Here is a 21,648-nt window from a genome sequence, read left to right as displayed (position 1 = left end):
CATCCAGCGGCCAGGGGCAGCTTCCTCTGTAAGACAACCGGGATCTGCGGCTGTCACACTTCTCCAGTGGCTGCTGGGCGGCGCGGAGGAGGCGGGATAGCTGCCCGCTGAAGCGTCTTTGCCGCCGAGAAATCCAGGGCCTGTAAAGGTCTTTCAAATACTCTGTAAAGGGTACAACTCTGTGTAGTAAAGTGTGTGGAAAACCCGTAAACATATCTGATTCTTTCCCCTGCCAGTTTACATTCCCTTCTCTCTTCAAAACTGGGTTTCTGATTTCCCCCCTTTTAAAATGATCCCCTGTCCCACTAACCTCAAGACGAATTTACACACATGACCCAACTTGCTTCTTATTCCCTGCCAGTAATTCCTTTTCTGAAGGTGAAATAAGTTCTCGTTTAATGAGGTGGAGTTTGTCTTTGAATTAGGAAGCAGTCAAACTTTGAACCAATTCTGAAACAGATTTTCCCTTCTTAAAATCCTGAGTGGGAGGCGTGCATGCTTAAGAAAAGAACCTTGAGTTTCTCTAAGGCATGGAATTTGTGTAATTGAAATTTATATATCCAGCGTTTCACAGTACACTCAGTAGCTTGTTTGTTCGGATATTTAAATGATGTTATTTATTTAAAATATTTTTATTAAAAAACGCCTGATAACGCGTGGACTGAGAGTTGTATTGGTTGTTCAGTGTCGAGTAAATCTCTCCAGTATTGAAAGTTGCAAACAATAATGTGAAAAGGCAAAATTCCTTTGTCCTGGAACTAATTCAGTGATTTATTATTGATTTTGTGGCCTCTAGCATACTGTGAACCACCGTGTTTCTACCTGTACTGGGCAATCTACTATATTAAAGTATAAAGTTCTTAGTGCTAGATCTTGATGATACTAAATTAAGTAACACACAGTCCCTACCTTTAGGGAGCTCATAATCTGATGGAGAAAGATAGACTTGTAAAAACGTAGTTTTAAAAGGCTTGTGTGAGGATTTATTCTTTCAATAGCTATGTGACTATTTTTTAAATGCTTTTGAAAAATGTTTCAAATAGTTCATGATTTTTTTGAAAGTGCTATTTTGAAGGTATGTTCAACATAAATTTCTTAAATGATAATATCATGTGTAGACGCATAGGAAACGAGTAGATGCAGTCGAGGTGATTTAACTGAGTAGCTTAGACCTTACGCTTTGGACATTCTAAAGATGAGTGACATACTTAGATGAGTAAATAATTACTTAACAGGTTTGTTGAGCAAAAGGGAAAAAGTATGTTGAGGTGCTTTTAAACTATTAAATAACATTAAAAGAAAAAAAATGATCTGGCTCCTGCATGTGTCTCCAGCTTTATCTTAAGCTACTCACCCGGTTCCGGTTCCCTGGTAGCTTGGACGGTAAAGTGTCTGCCTACAATGCGGGAGACCGGGTTCGATCCCTGGGTCGGGAAGATCCCCTGGCGAAGGAAATGGCAACCCACTCCAGTATTTATGCCTAGAAAATCCCATGGACCTAGGAGCCTGGTGGGCTACAGTCCATGGGGTCGAAAAGAGTCAGACACGACTGAGCGACTTCTCTTCTCTTCACTCTCTTTGATCTGGCCATGCTGGCGTTTGTTGAATTCCCTACATGCCATGCTCCTCTTGTCTTAAGACTGCTGCTGCTGCTAAGTCGCTTCAGTCCTATCAGATGCTGTGCGACCCCCTAGACGGCTTCCAATGGAAGTGTTCTTGCCTCCTTGTTCTAGTCTTATACTCTACTTATTATACTCTATCATTTCTTAGAATTCCTCTCAGAAGACATTCATTCTTCAGAGAGCCTTCCCGACCCCCCCACCCCCTCCCCACTCCAAAGTTTAAAAGAAAAAGACAACAAAAGCCGCAAAATTTACCCTTGGTCTTTGAACTATGTATCCTCATACTATTGAAATACTTACCCAATTGTGTTACATTGAAAAATTTTGTCTCTCCTAGAATGAAGAGAGGGCCCAGGCCTTTCTTGTTCTAGAGGGTGACATACTGGAGGAACTCAGTAATCTGTTGACTAAATGAATTATTAGTAGGATTAAAAATGAACATTAAGGACTTCCCTGGTGGTCCAGTAGCCAAGACTCTGTGATCCCAATGCCATGGATCCAGATTTGATCTCTGGTCAGGGAACTATTGATGTGCCTCATCTAAGGGTGAGCATGCTGCATCTAAAGATTCCACAGGCCATGACCAAAAGAAAGAAAACAAAAAGCCCCAAAGATCCTGCATACACAACTTAAAAAAAAAGATTCTGCATGATGCAACTAACCTGGTGTGGCTAAATTATATATCTACACATATATAAGAATGTTAACAAATCATCACAAAGAAAAACTATAAGTCATTTTTTTGGTGTTGGAATGATTTTTTTAGTATCATAGACAACTGACTTAACAGTATACCGTTTGCTCATTTGTAATTAATGAGTAGAATTAAAATTGTATTTTAGGACACTTGTAGGAAAAGAATATTATAGATTTTTCTTTCAGAGACTTAGGGTAACAAAAGGGTGATGGGAGGACCCTCAGGGATAGTTTTTTGGTTTCAGTTTTTTGCAGGAGGGAGTGTCAGTTGACCTGTGTCTTTTAAGAATTCCATTGAATACCATCATTAATTTAAGTAATGGAAATTGTTAGTTCAAAGACTAGTGTGATTCTTGTAATAGGAAAATTTATCACATATTTATAAAAGACATATACTAAAACTCTCTTAGTCTCTATTGGGCTCTGTAAAAAAGTAGGTATATGGTTTATTTATTCAGCCAGTTGAAACTTACTGATGTTTATTATTAAATATATGAGGAATTTGAGGTGGGAAAGACAGTTGAAGGAGGGTATAGTCAAGTCAGGTCTCTTGAGAATAGGGTATTTGGGCAGAGTGTGGCTAGGATGTCTAGCAAAAAGTCTGGCCTATAATTGGCATTGAGTGAGTATTGGAAAAAATATTTACTGAAAATGAGGGGAGATTTTAGTTGTATATTCTCACTGTCTCTACTTCTCTTTATTCAGTCAACCAACCACAAATTGGTTTCAGTACTCTATTAGTTCAGTAAAATTTCTAGAGAGATCTAATGCCCAGTCTAATGTATCTGTTTTGTACATCTATATTACATTTGTCATTGCAGATCATTCCCTCTGAAAAATTCCTTTGTTGGTTTCTTAATAGCCTTCAGTTCAGTTCAGTCGCTCAGTTGTGTCTGACTCTTTGCGACCCCATGAATTGCAGCACGCCAGGCCTCCCTGTCCATCACCAACTCCCGGAGTTCACTCAGACTCACGTCCATCGAGTCCGTGATGCCATCCAGCCATCTCATCCTCTGTCATCCCCTTCTCCTCCTGCCCCCAATCCCTGCCAGCATCAGAGTCTTTTCCAATGAGTCAACTCTTCCCATGAGGTACCCAGAGTACTGGAGTTTCAGTTTTAGCATCGTTCCTTCCAAAGAAATCCCAGGGCTGATCTCCTTCAGAATGGACTGGTTGGATCTCCTTACAGTCCAAGGGACTCTCAAGAGTCTTCTCCAACACCACAGTTCAAAAGCATCAATTCTTTGGCGCTCAGCCTTCTTCACAGTCCAACTCTCACAACCATACATGACTACTGGAAAAACCATAGCCTTGACTAGACGGACCTTAGTCGGCAAAGTAATGTCTCTGCTTTTGAATATGCTGTCTAGGTTGGTCATAACTTTTCTTCCAAGGAGTAAGCATCTTTTAATTTCATGGCTGCAGTCACCATCTGCAGTGATTTTGGAGCCCCAAAAAATTAAGTCTGACACTGTTTCCCCATCTATTTCCCATGAAGTGATGGGACCAGATGCCATGATCTTCGTTTTCTGAATGTTGAGCTTTAAGCCAACTTTTTCACTCTCCTCTTTCACTTTCATCAAGAGGCTTTTTAGTTCCTCTTCACTTTCTGCCATAAGGGTGGTGTCATCTGCATGTCTGAGGTTATTGGTATTTCTCCTGGCAATCTTGATTCCAGCCTGTGTTTCTTCCAGTCCAGCGTTTCTCATGATGTACTCTGTATAGAAGTTAAATAAGCAGGGTGACAATATACAGCCTTGACGTACTCCTTTTCCTATTTGGAACCAGTCTGTTGTTCCATCCAGTTCTAACTGTTGCTTCCTGACCTGCATACAGATTTCTCAAGAGGCAGGTCAGGTGATCTGGTATTCCCGTCTCTCTCAGAATCTTCCACAGTTTATTGTGATCCACACAGTCAAAGGATTTGGCATAGTCAATAAAGCAGAAATAGATGTTTTTCTGGAACTCTCTTACTTTTTCCATGATCCTGCGGATGTTGGCAGTTTATTCTTTGGTTCCTCTGCCTTTCCTAAAACCAGCTTGAACATCAGGAAGTTCACGGTTCACGTATTGCTAAAGCCTGGCTTGGAGAATTTTGAGCATTACTTTACTAGCATGTGAGATGAGTGCAATTGTGCGGTAGTTTGAGCATTCTTTGGCATTGCCTTTCTTTGGGATTGGAATGAAAACTGACCTTTTCCAGTCCTGTGGCCAGTGCTGAGTTTTCCAAATTTGCTGGCATATTGAGTGCAGCATTAGACTCTCTTGTTATTTTTTAGAACTTTGCTGCCTTCTCTACATCCGTTTGCTCCCTAATTTTTGGTGTCCTCAGTGGTCCTTTCCTTAGCCCTCTTCTTAATCTGTTATTGGTGGTGATTGATCTTGAGTTCAATAGAATCCTGACTGATGCAGACATAGATGTTATGTGGTCTGTGAAGTCCTGAAATTATATGCAAAGTTGAATGTGTGTGTGTGTTTTCTTTTCTTTTTATTTTTTAAAATGTATTTGTTTTTAATTGAAGGATTGGTTTCTACCAAATATCAATGTGAAACAGCCATAGGTTTACCCATGGCCCCTCCCACTTGAACATCCCTAAGTGTGTTTTTAAACATGTACATATTTCTGGGAAAAGTTGGTGCAGAAGTTTCATCAGCTTCAAAGAGCTTGAAAAAGATCTCATGCCTTCTGTGGGTAATCATCCATACCTAGCTCTAATTACTGTATTAGTCTATATGCTAAATGACATATTAAACATATATTTGAGTGTCTGCCCCAGGCACTTTTCCCATTATGCAGCATTCTTAACTTGTAACAAAAGCAATAGAATACAAAGGTTAAACTAAACAGAATAGATCAAATATGGAGTCATATTCCCTATTTTACCCTGCCCTCTCAATTTTTCCTCTTCTGGTGACTGAAGCTTCAGGTGTTTGTTTTTTTTTTTTTTTTTTTCAGGGTCTCTAGGAGAAGTCTTTGACAGAGAAACATGTTCCCCACCCCTGTAATGGGTTATATAAATGAAGAATTAACCTGAGCTCCGTTTTGCAATGTCCTGTAGAAACTGCTTTCCTTTCCTTTGCCCTCTCCCCCTAATCTAGGTATGTTGGGCAATTTCCCAGTCCCTTAGCACATTAGATACTCTTTATCTGTCTACCATGGTTCTTGCTCTTTGCTATAGACTTCATCTAACAAACTCTCCTTAATTCTTAGGGCTTGTTTCGCTTATCACAGATGTCTTCTTTAACCTCCTTGCCAGGTGGAATTAATCTTTCCCTCACCTTGCTTTCTTAGTGCTCTGAGCATAACCACTGTCTTACCTTTTATCACATTATTTTGTGGTTGTTTGCAATTTGTTTGTTAACTTGTTGACTTCTTAGGCACATGGGTTGATTCTTTTCTCACTGTGTTTCTAGAATGTTATAGAAATAATGTATTAATATATTTGTGAATGACTAAATAGAAGTCATGGAAGACATGACAATAGGTGAAAGGGGAATGATTTAAGTCAGGGATTTCCCATTTATATACGTTGATTATGAATAAGTAGGAATGGAAAGTTGAATACTATTGGTAAGTGAGAAATTTGACAAAAAAGGAGATGGGACCAGTTTTTCCCATTTAGTCTCTAGTTTATGGAAAGAAATTGTACAGTGTCTTAAAGGACATTGCAGGGTACAGGCAAGGAGTGTAGTTTTGTGAAACAGATCTGTAAAACACTAAATAAATTTATATTAGTGTTCTTCCTTTTTTCTGTTCTTCCTTCCTGTTCTTCTATATTAAGGCTCTTCCTGTTTTAAAGTAGTCTGCCAGGTTAACAAAGAATGTGAACTTCAGATGGTAGTTATGGTATAGGGGCTCGCATTGGTTTCTGAAGTGGGAGCAGTCTTAGGAGACTGAGCCCATAAATGTGGGGTATGAGTAACTTACTTTTTTGTTTGCTTGCTCAATTCCTCTTCAGTCTTTAAGATTCAGTTTAACTTACTTCCTGTTCAGAATGAATCAAGCTCATTTGTAGGTTTTCAGTAGAAGGAATTCAGTTGAGTTCAGTTCAGTTCAGTCGCTCAGTCATGTCCAACTCTTTGCAACCCTATGGACTTCAGCACTCCAGGCTTCCCTGTGCATCACCAACTCCTGGAGCTTACTCAAATTCATGTCCATTGTATCGGTGATGCCATCCAACCATCTCATCTTCTGTCGTCCCCATTTCCTCCGGCCTTCAATCTTCCTCAGCATCAGGGTCTTTCCAAATAAGTGGGTTCTTCACATCAGGTGGCCAAAGTATTGGAGTTTTAGCTTCAGCATCAGTCCTTCCAATGAATATCAGTTCAGTTCAGTTCAGTCACTCAGTCGTGTCAGACTCTTTGCAACCCCATGAATCGCAGCACACCAGGCCTCCCTGTCCATCACCAACTCCCGGAGTTCACTCAGAGTCGCATCCATCGAGTCAGTGATGCCATCCAGCCATCTCATCCTCTGTCGTCCCCTTCTCCTGCCCCCAATCCCTCCCAGCATCAAAGTCTTCTCCAATGAGTCAGCTCTTCTCATGAGGTGGCCAAAGTACTGGAGTTTCAACTTTAGCATTATTCCTTCCAAAGAAATCCCCGTGTTGATCTGCTTTAGAATGGACTGGTTGGATCTCCTTGCAGTCCAAGGGACTCTCAAGAGTCTTCTCCAATACCATAGTTCAAAAGCATCAATTCTTTGGTGCTCAGCCTTCTTCACAGTCCAACTCTCACATCCATACATGACTACTGGAAAAACCATAGCCTTGACTAGATGGGTCTTAGTTGGCAAAGTAATGTCTCTGCTTTTGAATATGCTGTCTAGGTTGATCATAACGTTTCTTCCAAGGAGTAAGCATCTTTTAATTTCATGGCTGCAGTCACCATCTGCAGTGATTTTGGAGTCCCCAAATATAAAGTCTGACACTGTTTCCACTCTTTCCCTATCTATTTCCCATGAAGTGATGGGACCAGATGCCATGATCTTCGTTTTCTGAATGTTGAGCTTTAAGCCAACTTTTTCACTCTCCTCTCTCACTTTCAGCAAGAGGCTTTTGAATTCCTCTTCACTTTCTGCCATAAGGGTGGTGTCATCTGCATATCTGACCTCAATCAAATCCCTTATGATTATACAGTGGAAGTGAGAAGTAGATTTAAGGGCCTAGATCTGATAGAGTGCCTGATGAGCTATGGAATGAAGTTCATGACATTGTACAGGAGACAGGGATCAAGACCATCCCCATGGAAAAGAAATGCAAAAAAGCAGAATGGCTGTCTGGGGAAGCCTTACAAATAGCTGTGAAAAGAAGAGAAGTGAAAAGCCAAGGAGAAAAGGAAAGATATAAGCATCTGAATGCAGAGTTTCAAAGAATAGCAAGAAGAGATAAGAAAGCCTTCTTCAGCAGCGATCAGTGCAAAGAAATAGAGGAAAAGAACAGAATGGGAAAGACTAGAGATCTCTTCAAGAAAATTAGAGATACCAAGGGAACATTTCATGCAAAGATGGGCTCGATAAAGGACAAAAATGGTATGGACCTAACAGAAGCAGAAAATATTAAGAAGAGATGGCAGGAATACACAGAAGAACTGTACAAAAGGATCTTCATGACCCGGATAATCACAATGGTAGGATAACTCATCTAGAGCCAGACATCCTGGAATGTGAAGTCAAGTGGGCTTAGAAAGCATCACTATGAACAAAGCTAGTGGAGGTGATGGAATTCCAGTAGATCTATTTCAAATCCTGAAAGATGATGCTGTGAAAGTGTTGCACTCAATATGCCAATGAATATACAGGACTGATTTACTTTAGGATGAACAGCTTGGGTCTCCTTGCAGTCTAAGGGGCTCCCAAGAGTCTTCTCCAACACCACAGTTCAAAAGCATCAATTCTTCGGTGCTCAGCTTTCTTCACAGTCCAACTCTCACATCCATACATGACTACTGGAAAAACCATAGCTTTGACTAGAGGGACCTTTGTTGGCAAAGTAATATCTCCGCTTGTTAATTCATGGTTTTCTAAAACCATTTTTTTTGTACATTCAGGTAGGGTCTATTATCATCTTATGATTATTTTTGTTTTCTTTTGTAGACTTTGAACTGTAGAGACCAGTTCATATAAAGATAGTACATATAAAAGTAGTGAAAATCCCATGTGCTTCTCTTTTATTTATTCTCTAGAAGAATAGCATATTGTTATTGATAATTTAACTCATGTATTCAGTAACATTCAATAACAACTTAAATCAGCTATTTAAATCTATACAACATATGTGTCAGTAGAAGGAAGAAGGTAACTTTATATGAATATGTAAGATTTTTCAGAGGTAAGAGTAGAAAGCATGTATGTAACTGGTGAGTTGGACACTTCATTCTACCGTAACTATATAAAAAAGGGATCTTTTTTCTGGATTAGGTACACTCCCACCCCCAGTTATTATTTCTGCTTTTATCAAAATGCTGTTCTTTGAAATTCCAGAGTTCCCTATTGTATTATAACATGCAAAGTTGTTCTGTCAACTTTCATTGTTTGCTAGTGCCTTTGACCTTACTTTACATTATTCATTTTATTCTTTATATATAAGCAGAAATTTCCTTTGTCCTAATTTTTCTGTGTTGATTACCTTATATAATTGTGTATTTTTGTATGTTATATGGACTGTTGTAGTAATGTTTTTAAGGGAGTTTTGTGATGAATGTTCCTTCAGTGCTGATAGCCCAATATGATACCCTCATTATGAAAATTTTATATTCTTGAGTCAGTGGAGTACTTTGAATTTTTTGAGAGTTCAGTGTGTAATATTACTCAGTTTTCTGAAAAAATAATCCTTAGCTTTTATCAAATTCTGAACATTGTAACCTCAAAAAAGCATGATCCATAGTTGCCTAAAGGTACAGAAGATCTTTGTAGCCATTCGATGCCATACAGTAAAGATAGCTGTAATATCAGTTGCATTTTCAGTCTTCTAAAGGATCTGTTGCTCTTGTTAAATTGATTTTCTACTTTATGAAATTTGAGACAACACAGATTTTACACTAATGTGAGTGTATTTTCTTTACACAAGATGAAAGTTGATTTCATCTTGTCAATTTGTTTGACATTAATCAAATATTTGTATATATAATTGCAAGCTTATTTTTTTCAGAAATGCGAGATAAAATGAGAAAATGGAGAGAAGAAAACTCACGAAATAGTGAGCAAATTGTGGAAGTTGGAGAGGAATTAATTAGTGAATATGCTTCTAAGCTTGGAGATGATAGTAAGTTTTTAAATCTGTTATGTTCATGCTCAGCACATGTTTCATTTACAGTTTGTTTTTTTTTTTTTTAAATCCAGTTTTTTTCTGCTCTTAGTATCAATCCATGATTTATTAATGTTTAAAATACTTCTCAGGAAGTCTGAATGATAACTTTTATTTTTAGAGGGACTTATAATTATTGGTAGTAGTGAAGCTATCAAGTAGGCTTTTTTGTTTTAAAGCTCACAAGGCTGTAGTCCTGGGCAGATCAAAAATGTATTTCATAATGAATCTTTTAAAACAGGAAAGGTATTAAATAATTGACATTTTTTTAACCTGGTTAAATATTAAAATAATATGCATTGCTAAAAATTTCAGGATGCTTTTTCCTTAATTCCAGATGTAATATAATAAATCACTGTTCAGTTGTAAAAATGTTCTTTAAAATATCAGAAGCATGAAGAATTCATTATCTAATTTCTGTTGTGAGATTTTTATATTAAATTCAGTTTTTTCCTGTTTGTGTATTTAGTTTGGATCATATATGAACAGGTGATGATTGCAGCCCTCGACTATGGTCGAGATGACTTGGCATTGGTGGGTATATTTTATTTTATATTTAATTTCCTTCATAAATTATGTATCAGCAGTACGTGGCTTTAGTGAATGCTTTCTGTAGCTGTTTTTTAGTGTCTTGAGTTGGTAGGACTGGTTAGGTATTTTGGGACACATTATATTTTTATATCTTTTTAGCAATCCTGGAAAGTATTTAGTATCCCAGTTTCACTGAAGAGGTTAAATTAGTTGGTGAAGGTAGTTTACTTAATAGGTGGTTTATACTATATTATAGAGTTAAACATATAGTTTAAAACAAATTTGTCTTTTGGGTTGTTAAATGGCTTATGTTGTACATAACATTAAATATTGTTTTGAGATATTTTAAATGTATATCTTAAAATTATTAGAAAATCCTAACATGTACAGAACATGACTTAAAATACTCTATTTAAGTGGGGCCTGATGCATTGTGAAAGTAAGTTTTAATTTAATTTTAATTAATTTTATTTTTTTTAATTTTTTTTTTAATTTATTTTTTTAATTTTAAAATCTTTAATTCTTACATGCGTTCCCAAACATGACCCCCCCTCCCACCTCCCTCCCCACAACATCTCTCTGGGTCATCCCCATGCACCAGCCCCAAGCATGCTGCATCCTGCGTCAGACATGGACTGGCGATTCAATTCTTACATGATAGTATACATGTTAGAATTCCCATTCTCCCAAATCATCCCACCCTCTCCCTCTCCCTCTGAGTCCAAAAGTCCATTATACACATCTGTGTCTTTTTTCCTGTCTTGCATACAGGGTCGTCATTGCCATCTTCCTAGATTCCATATATATGTGTTAGTATACTGTATTGGTGTTTTTCTTTCTGGCTTACTTCACTCTGTATAATTGGCTCCAGTTTCATCCATCTCATCAGAACTGATTCAAATGAATTCTTTTTAACAGCTGAGTAATACTCCATTGTGTATATGTACCACAGCTTTCTTATCCATTCATCTGCTGATGGACATCTAGGTTGTTTCCATGTCCTGGCTATTATAAACAGTGCTGCGATGAACATTGGGGTACATGTGTCTCTTTCAATTCTGGTTTCCTCGGTGTGTATGCCCAGCAGTGGGATTGCTGGGTCATAAGGTAGTTCTATTTGCAATTTTTTAAGGAATCTCCATACTGTTCTCCATAGTGGCTGTACTAGTTTGCATTCCCACCAACAGTGTAGGAGGGTTCCCTTTTCTCCACACCCTCTCCAGCATTTATTGCTTGCAGATTTTTGGATCACAGCCATTCTGACTGGTGTGAAGTGGTACCTCATTGTGGTTTTGATTTGCATTTCTCTAATAATGAGTGACGTTGAGCATCTTTTCATGTGTTTGTTAGCCATCCGTATGTCTTCTTTGGAGAAATGTCTATTTAGTTCTTTGGCCCATTTTTTGATTGGGTCGTTTATTTTCTGGAGTTGAGCTGCATAAGTTGCTTGTATATTTTTGCGATTAGTTGTTTGTCAGTTGCTTCATTTGCTATTATTTTCTCCCATTCAGAAGGCTGTCTTTTCACCTTGCTTATAGTTTCCTTTGTTGTGCAGAAGCTTTTAATTTTAATTAGATCCCATTTGTTTATTTTTGCTTTTATTTCCAGAATTCTGGGAGGTGGATCATAGAGGATCCTGCTGTGATTTATTTCTGAGAGTGTTTTGCCTATATTCTCCTCTAGGAGTTTTATAGTTTCTGATCTTACATTTAGATCTTTAATCCATTTTGAGTTTATTTTTGTGTACGGTGTTAGAAAGTGATCTAGTTTCATTCTTTTACAAGTGGTTGACCAGTTTTCCCAGCACCACTTGTTAAAGAGATTGTCTTTACTCCATTGTATATTCTTGCCTCCTTTGTCAAAGATAAGGTGTCCATATGTGTGTGGATTTATCTCTGGGCTTTCTATTTTGTTCCATTGATCTATATGTCTGTCTTTGTGCCAGTACCATACTGTCTTGATGACTGTGGCTTTGTAGTAGAGCCTGAAGTCAGGCAAGTTGATTCCTCCCGTTCCATTCTTCTTTCTCAAGATTGCTTTGGCTATTCGAGGTTTTTTTGTATTTCCATACAAATCTTGAAATTATTTGTTCTAGTTCTGTGAAAAATATGGCTGGTAACTAAAGACCTATATATAGAAAACTATAAAACACTGATGAAAGAAATCAAAGAGGACACTAATAGATGGAGAAATATACCATGTTCATGGATCGGAAGAATCAATATAGTGAAAATGAGTATACTACCCAAAGCAATTTACAAATTCAATGCAATCCCTGTCAATTTTAATTAATTTTAAAGAAAAATAATAATAGCTATGTTTTTGAGCACTCATATGCTAGGCACTATTCTAAATGCTTTACATCATTTTTATTTTTATTTTACATGCTTTATTTGATCTATATAATTATTTCTTAATTTGACTTGTTTGATAGTATCACTATATTTATTGTATAAATCAGGAAGCAGGGGTTTCTGTTTTGTAATCCTGACCTCTTAAGTTCTCCTAAATGCTGCTTCCTCATAAGCCAAGAAGAAATAAAAAAAAACAATACCAGAGAGTAGAAATACCTGGAGAACATATACAAGTCTAATTGGGATTGTCCTTTTCAATGTAATTTATGTTAGCAGTATGTTTAATTCTGGTGGAGTTGCCCATGATAAAAAATATTCCACAAAAGTTTTGTATTACCTTTAAAACCTATGAGACACAGTCTTTTGAATACCAAAGAGGTGGCAGCTTATTTTTTGCAGGAGATTTTGAAATTTTTTTTTTGAATAGCAAAATGCCATTTGATAAAGTAGGAGATCAAGTGAGTAGATAACTTTTTTTGTAACAGTATTTTTTTAATGGTTCAGAATTTCAGCACAGTTAGCTTGACTGAACAAGTACTGTGAGTTTTGCATGATATCAAACTAATTGAACATCATTTTCAGTTTTAATTAACTTGAATATTTTTCTTATTATAGAATTTACAGACACAGACTTTAAAGCTATACTGCCAAATCATATTAAAACTTATTTTCTTATGATTAGTAATCTGTTCATTAGTTAAATGCATTTTTAATCACATGCTTTGGGGCACTAGAAAGGATTATTTTTATCATCCTTAACATTTCTAAGACTCTTATAATCCCTCATGCTCAATAAATATTTGATTATTTATTTAGTTGAGTTGATGGGTCCATTATGAATATCTGCCAAAAGAAGATTGGTACTCCATTGTCATTGTGTCTGTATTTCATGGCCTTAAATTAGGACAAGTATTCTGACAAGGTGATTGATTAATATATGATTTGAACAAGGCAAAATTAAAGTGTTAATAGTATTTGATCGAGACTTCAGTGTACTGCCAAAGAACTTAATTTTTATCTAGAGACTGATTATGCAGTAGTTAGGAAGAAAAGGCTGGGAAGCTGTTGTAGTTAGTTAAGATGGGCTTGATTCATTATGGAAGCAGTTTTTAAGGAGGAGTTGATATGATAGTATTCAAAGAGTTATTAGTGGACCCCAAAATCTTATTTCCTTAGTTAAGAGTTTGACTTGTTTCTGAGAACTCACTGTTGTCCTCAGTGTAAATTCACAATTCTTTCACTCCATTTTTCATTACTGATTAATTTCACTTATGTCATTAGATCTCAGCAATAAAATTATTTAAGAAGATACACTGAAGACTATGAAAGGCATTCCTTATAGATCATTTAGTATATGTAGTGTAATTGCTGTTCTTCAAGTCTTTTTATAATTTTTTTTCTTTTTTAGTTTTGTCTTCAGGAGTTGAGAAGACAGTTCCCTGGAAGTCACAGAGTCAAGAGACTAACGGGCATGAGATTTGAAGCCATGGAGAGGTAACTGAATCTTGCAAATAGTGTGATCCTGTTTTCAAATGGCAAACATGGGGTCTTGAATGTAGGTCCTCCTGCACCAGTGGCAGCATCATTAATTATGCAAGATCTTTTGCTACTCAGCTTCTGAACGGTGTCAGAGTACTTATCAGCATCAATCCTCCAAGTTATTACTCTTAGATAGAATTTGACATATGAGTGGAATCTATTTATCATCTTTGGCCTCGTGGAATGGGATCATGCTTTGGAGTAAGAACTGGCTTCATATCCTAGTTCTAAGGATTTATTATCTATTGACCTGGAAAATTATTTAACTTCTTTAAGTTTTTTCAGTCTTATTCCTCTATAAAACAAGAATATTACCAGCTTGTCAGGGTTGTTTTGAGAATTAGTAATGATATATGTATAGTACCCTCACAGGAACTCAAAATATAAAAGCTATTTTATATATATATATATATATATATAAACTGAGATATAATTGATATAGGGACTAAGACTAAGGGGAAAATATGCTCAGTCATGTTCAAATCTGGAGTGGGTTGCCCTCCTCCAGGGGAATCTTCCCAACCCAGGGATGGAACACAGGTCTTCCGCATTGCAGGCAGATTCTTTACCTGCTGAGTCAACAAGGAAGCCCATAATTGATGTATAACATTATATTAGTTTCAGGTGTATAGCATACTTATTTGATAAATGTGTATGTATATTGTGAAATGATTACCATAATAAGTTGAACATCCATCATCATAGTTATAAATTTTTATTTTCTTATAAGAATGTTTAAGATTTACTCTGTTAGCAACTTTTAATTACACAACACAGTATTGTTAGCTATAATAAGCCATGTTGTATTATGTCCCGGACTTAATTTATTTTATAACTGGAAGTTTGTACCTTTTGACCACCTTAACCCATTTCTCCCACTCCCCATCCCCTTCTCTGACAACCACTAATCTGTTCTATGTATCTATGAGTTCATGTTCTCTTTGATTCTACATGTAGGTGAGATCACACAGTATTTATCTTTCTTGGTCCAACTTACTACACTTAGCATAACACCCTTAAGGTTCATCCAGGTTGTCATAAATGAGAGAATTTCTTTCCTTTTTATGGCTAATATTTTCCCTGGTGGCTCAGATGGTAAAGTGTCTGCCTACAATGCAGGAGACCTGGGTTCAATCCCTGAGTCAGGAAGATCTCCTGGAGAAGGAAATGGCAACCCACTCCAGTATTCTTGCCCGGAAAATCCCATGGACAGAGGAGCCTGGTGGACTACAGTCCATGGGATCACAAAGAATCAGACACGACTGAGCGACTTCACTTTCACTTTATGGCTAATATTACATTGTATTAATATATACAGTTAATGGTCCACTTAACATAAATTTTTTTTATAGTAAAGATTACAGTGTTGCACAGTCTGTAGTTGTTGAATCTGTATGTAGACTCTTAAGGACCAAGTATATGGAGGCCTTATTCTAAGTTATATATATATGGAATTTCAACTTGATGTAGGTTTGGTTTTTAAACCTATGTTTAAGTTATGTATTATTTATGGAATTTCAACTGTGATGTAGGCTTTCCTGATCTCTGCATTGTTCAAGGGTCAAACTTCTTTATCTATTTATCTGTTGATAAACACTTCCATTATTTCCATGCCTGCTGCTGCTGCTGCTAAGTCACTTCCGTCGTGTCCGACTCTGTGCGACCCCATAGACGGCAGCCCACCAGGCTCCCCCGTCCCTGGGATTCTCCAGGCAAGAACACTGGAGTGGGTTGCCATTTCCTTCTCCAGTGCATGAAAGTGAAAAGTGAAAGTGAAGTCTAGGCTAGTGTAAATAATGCTGCAGTGAACATGGGGCTTCAGATATCTTTTCAAGTTAATGATTTTATTTCCTTTGAGTGAATACCCTAAATTGGAATTGACTTTATCAAATGGTAGTTCTGTGTTAATTTTTTGAGGAACCTTTATACTGTTTTCCATAGTGACTGTGTCAGTTTACATTCCGTCTACAGTCCAGTTCCCTTTTTTCCACATCCTTGCCAAGACTTGGTGTGTTTTGTCTTTTTGATAATAGTCATTTTAACAGGTATGAGGTGCTATCACATTGTGGTTTTAATTTTCATTTCCCTGATTACTGATGTTGAGCACCTTTTCATGTATTTGTGTGTCTTCTTTAGGAAAATGTATATTCAGTTCCTCTGCTCCTTTTTACTTAGATTGCTTTTTTAATTTTTGTTGTTGAATTATATAAGTTCTTATAATATTTTGGCTATTAACCTCTTATTAGATATGATTTGCAAATGTTTTCTCCCATTCCATAGGTTGCCTTTTCATTGTGTCAATGTTTTCCTTTGCTGTGCAGAAACTTTTTAGTTTGATGTAGTCCTACTTGCTTATTTTTGCTTTTGTTGACTTTGCTTTTTGTGTAAAATTCAAAAAATCACCAATACTGATGTCAGGGAGCTTACCACTTCTGTTTTCTTCTGGGGGTTTATCGTTTTGGATCTTCTGTTCAGCTCTTTAATCTAGTTTGAGTTTTTCTATGTAGTATAAAGACAGAGGTCCAGTTTCACTCAGCTGTCTAGTTTTCCAACATCATTTATTGAAGGGAGTGTTTTTTTCCTATTGTATATTCTTAGCTCCTTTGTTGTAAACTAATTGACCATATATGTGTGGGCTCTCTGTTCTGTCCCATTGATCTATGTGTCTGTTTTTATGTCAATACCATATTGTTTTGATTACTATAGTTTTGTAATATAGTCTGAAATCAGAGAGTTTGATCCCTTCATCTTTGTTTTTCTTGCTCATGATTGCTTTGGCTATTTGAGATCTTTTGTGATTCTATACAAACTTTAGGATTGTTTTGTTCTGTTTCTTTGAAATGCCATTGGAAATTTAAGAATTTCGTAGAATCTATAGATTTCTTTGGGTACTGTGGATATTTTAACAAAATTAATTCTTCCAGTTCTTGAGCATGATATATCATCTCATTTACTTGTGTCTCAATTATTTGTATCAGTTTCTTTCATCAGTATCTTAAATTTGCAATATATAGGGCTTTCAACTCTGATTAAATAATTTCTAGGTATTTTGTTCTTTTTTATGCAGTTATAAATGGGATTGTTTTCTTAATTTCTCTTTCTGATAAGATTCTTATTAGTGTATTGAAACACAGATTTTTGTATATTGATTTTGTATCCTGCAGCTTCACTGAATTTGTTAGTTGTAACAGCTTTTGATGACATAAGCATTGATTGTCTTCACCTGTCTGGCAGTTTTGGCTGCAGTGGCTTTCCCTGTAAGTTTAATTGTCTGATGGATCTAAGAGTAGTTGGTTCAGTATGTTTAGCTTTTTCTTGTGAGAATAGGAGTGATGATTTCCAGTCTTTATGTGCCAGACCAGGAACGAGAAATCTGAGTATCTTTTCATGCAGTTGTTAGACATTTATATATGTTCTTTGGAGAAACGTTTGTTCACATTTTCTGTTTTTAAATTGGATTAATTTATGTCTTTTTATTATTTAGTTGTATACATAGTGTAGATACAGGTCTTTTATCATATATATTTGATTTGCAAAAATTTTCTTGCATTACATGGCTTGTCTTTCACTTGTTCAGTGATGTCCTTTGATTACAAAATGTTTTGATTTTTTAAAAATTAAGTTAATTTTTTCTTTTGTTGCTTATCATTTTGGTGTTATGTCTAGAAACCATTGCCTAATTCAGGGTCACAAAAATTACACCTATTCTAAGTGTTTTATAGTTTGGATTTTTACACTGTGATCATTGACACATTTTGAGTTAATATTTTTTATGATATGAAGCAGGTGTTCAACTTTATTCTTTCTTTTGTAGATATCTGGTTGTCCTAGCACCAGAAAAAACTACATTCCCCATTGAATTGCCTTGGGCGATTAAATCAGTTGAATGTTAATTATGTAATGGTTTATTTCTGGGCTTTGAGTTCTGTTCCATCAATATATATGTTTATTATATACCACACTGTATTGAATCCAATAATGACATTGTAGCTTTGTAGTAGTTCTAAAATTGGGAAGTATGTCCTTCAACTTTGTCCTTTTTTTTTTTTTTAAGATTATTTTGTCTGTTCTGAGTCTCTTAAGTTTTTATATTCATTTTATAGTCAGGTTGTTGTTTCTTACCTTTGTAACTTGGTGCTTTAGGTGAGACAGGGTTTACTTGTACTGCACTTGTACTTTTTTTCTTGTAAGATTTATTGATACAGTTTTTCTTAACCTTTTTATTCCTTGGCTTTTGGCTTATCTGTTTTATCTATGTGTATTTTACTATCTTTGGATCTTCTAAGCAAAGGGCATGGATAAATAAAATAAAGTAGTATTACAGGTGAGCTGAAAATAATTTTGAATCAGAGCAGATTGGAAGAAATCTGCAAAGGATTGCTCCTGAATCAGTATTCTAGTCTATTACCACTGTTTTTTTTTAACTTCAAATAGTATGAATTCCTAGAGCATTCTTGAAATATATAAATAACAAAACACATCCCAGAGTCTGAAATGAATGATTTTTCAGATTGTCTTTTTAACACATTTTAATAGTGATTCTTTCTCTACCTTCTTTCCAATCATACAAAAAATTAATATGGTAGCAATAATTTAGTCTTAAGTATTAACTCAAGTTTCTAGCAAATTTTAGTTTCTTTAAGTCTTTATACTTTAATTGAAACTCATATCATTTTACCTAGTAAGATTTTACTATTTTTCTGGAAAGATTGGTTGTTTATGTGTTTTTATAGGACCTTTAATCATTTTCATACATGATTGTGTGAATTAGAATTTTCTGTGACATTTAAAAAGTATGTAGTTGCCTATCCTTCACTCTACTGACATAAATCTGAAATCAATCAAGGGTGTAATGCAGGACAGTAGACAGGTAGATTTGAGAATGTTGTTGACTCAAGGTAAATTTCTATGGACCTTTAGTGTATTGGCCAGGATTCTCAAACAGAACCAATGAGGTGTGTGTGTGTGTCTGTGCACATGGGTGTGCATAATTGAGATTTACTGTGAGGCAGATTTAGAGGCTGAGAAGTCCCAAGATGTGCTGTCTGTGACCTGGAGACCCAGGAAAGCTGGTACTGTAATTCAGTCTGAGACCGGGTCTGAAGGCCTGAGAGCCAGGAGAGCTGATGGTGTAAATTTCAGTTTGAAGTCTGAAGGCAGGAGAAGGTGAGATGAAATGTCCCTGCTCTAGCAGTATGAGGCAGTAAAAGGAGATGAATTCCTCCTTGTTCTTCCCTTGTTCTGTTTAGGCCCTCAAGGGATTGTATGGTGCCCACCACATTGGGGAAGGTAGTCTGTTTTACTGAGTACACGGATTTCAAATACTAATCTTATCTGGAAACACCTTCAGACATACCCAGAAATAATATTTGATCTTGGTACCCCATGACTGACGCAGAAAATTAATCATCACACCCAGTTTTTACATAAATTATATTTTTAAAATTACAACTTAAATATGTTCAAATATAAAACTATTAATGCCTTATGTATATAATTTTCAAACTGTAAAGAAATGTAAGTTTTCTAATAAAATACCAAAAAGACTAGAAAATCCTAAGAATTCACATTATTAGTATCATTGTATTAATGAAATGAATGGTTTCCTATTTTCCTCTGTCATTTCCAGTATATTTCCCAGAGGTTATATAGCTGGGAAAAGATCCCCAGGTGATTCTCATGTACTTTGTCTTGTGAGAACCAGTGCTTTTTAGCATTAATTTTTGCCCTTGTTTATATACTTTATTGTTTTGTTATATTATTATTTAATGATTTTATTTTCTGTTTCTGTAGTTGCAGATTCTTGTGAGGCTAGCATACCTATAATCAAATATTATCATGTATTTGATTTCCAAAGTGATTTTCTTTTTCTGAGCTGTTGCTAACTCTGATTAACTTAGGATGTAGTGATGCTGTTTGGCCTTTGCATTGTATAATCATATTTACAAATTAAATCTGCTTTTAATTTTCTCAGTAGTCTGCTATCATTAGTTAAAATATTCTTATCTATTGGCATGACTGTAATCACAAATACAGGCTTGGTTGTTAAAATTGTGGGGCAGTGTTCGATTAAAGGACGTGTCATTTGATGATATAGAATATTCTATGTCTTGAGTATCACTAAGAGAAAAGCTTAAAAAATTATCATAGAGAACTTAAGAATAGATCACAAGAGTATATCTGCTGTCCCTAGTTTTATAAACACTGCTATAAAAATTTTAAACATAGATTTTGCTTTCTCTAAAGATCTCTATCTGAAAGTGAAGAAATTGATTGGAAGGGAGTTGGGGGTTATGGGTGTGATTAGGTAGGAATTTCAGAATCACTTAGCTATATCCTTGTACTCCAAATAAGATTACCATATATAGGAATGTACTGTTAGATAAAGTGCTTTATTGATTTCTGATGTATCACTCCTTTTGATTCACGATCATACAATGTTAATTTTGGCTTCTTAGTTTTATCCTGTCATATTTGATTATTTTTTCATTTAATAAATTTGTTGTTGCCCATGTGTGATTGTGAACTATAGTGTTGGAAAAGACTCTTGAGAGTCCCTTAGACTGCAAAGAGATAAACCAGTCAACCTTAAAAGAAATCAGTCCTAAATATTCATTGGAAAGACTGACGCTGAAGCTGAAGCTCCAATACTTTGGCCACCTAATGTGAAGAACTGACTCATTGAAAAAGACCCTGATCCTGGAAAGATTGAAGGCAAGAGGAGAAGGGGACAACAGAGGATGAGATGGTTGGATGGCATCAGTGACCCGATGGACATGAGTTTGATCAATCTCCAGGAGCTGGTGATTGACAGGGAAGTCTGGCATGCTGCAGCCCATGGGGTTGCAAAGAGTTGGACACGACTGAATGACTAAACTGAACTGAACTGATAGGAGGTTGTAACCCAGTAGAATATATTATGTGTACATACTTAGTTTAGTTGCTAAGTCGTGTCCAACTCTTGTGACCCCATGGGCTTCCCTGTCCATGTGCGTGGGATTTTCCAGGCAAGACCAGAGTGGGTTGCCATTTCCTTCTGCAGGGGATCTTCCCGACCCAGGGATCCAGCCCAGGTCTCCTGCATGGCAGGCAGATTCTTTACTGACTGAGCCACCAGGGAATTCCTTAATAGGTGCTTAATGAATTGAACTTTACCAGCTCAACTAAGAAAAACTCTCATAAATATTTATTAAAGGAAAATTAACACATAGTTGGGGCTTCTCAGGTGGCTCAGTAGTAAAGAATCCCTCTGTGAAGCATTAATGTGATCCTTGGGTTGGGAAGATCCCCTGCAGAAGGAAATGGCAACCCACGCCAATATTCTTGACTGGGAAATCCCATGGACAGAGGAGCCTGGCAGTCTACAGTCCATGGGGTCACGAAAGAATCAGACATGACTTAGCGACCTAAAAAAAAAAAATTAGATCATTTCCTTGTGAAAATATTTTTTAAAATTAAACTTAAAAAAATACTTTATTTGCTGTAATTCTAGGTGTAACTAGGGCCACAGAGGTATCTCTTTGAGCTGTAGTTTTTACCTTTGTATTTAGACCAAGTCGAATCAGTATGTTTTTGAAGTAAGTTTTTCTATAAATATTTTAT

At 36.3% G+C, this 21,648-nt stretch overlaps 1 protein-coding gene across 3 annotated transcripts in view; it reads left to right on the top strand.

The window, feature by feature from the left end:
• EMC2 (ER membrane protein complex subunit 2) overlaps positions 1-21,648 on the top strand; it is a 57,494-nt gene that overhangs the window by 281 nt on the left and 35,565 nt on the right. For 2 of the 3 annotated variants that reach the window (XM_042254389.1, XM_027973099.2), the window contains exons 2-4: positions 9,467-9,580; positions 10,092-10,156; positions 13,916-14,001. In XM_042254389.1, coding sequence (XP_042110323.1) covers positions 9,467-9,580; positions 10,092-10,156; positions 13,916-14,001 — 265 coding nt within the window. Of the gene's footprint in view, positions 1-5,274; positions 5,418-9,466; positions 9,581-10,091; positions 10,157-13,915; positions 14,002-21,648 lie in introns of all 3 variants that reach the window. The other variant, XM_042254390.1, reaches the window with a different exon arrangement.

The sequence above is a fragment of the Ovis aries genome, chromosome 9 (assembly GCF_016772045.2).
Source record: "Ovis aries strain OAR_USU_Benz2616 breed Rambouillet chromosome 9, ARS-UI_Ramb_v3.0, whole genome shotgun sequence".
In the NCBI taxonomy this organism is placed as follows: domain Eukaryota; kingdom Metazoa; phylum Chordata; class Mammalia; order Artiodactyla; family Bovidae; genus Ovis; species Ovis aries.
This window is presented reverse-complemented; position numbering and strand designations above follow the sequence as displayed.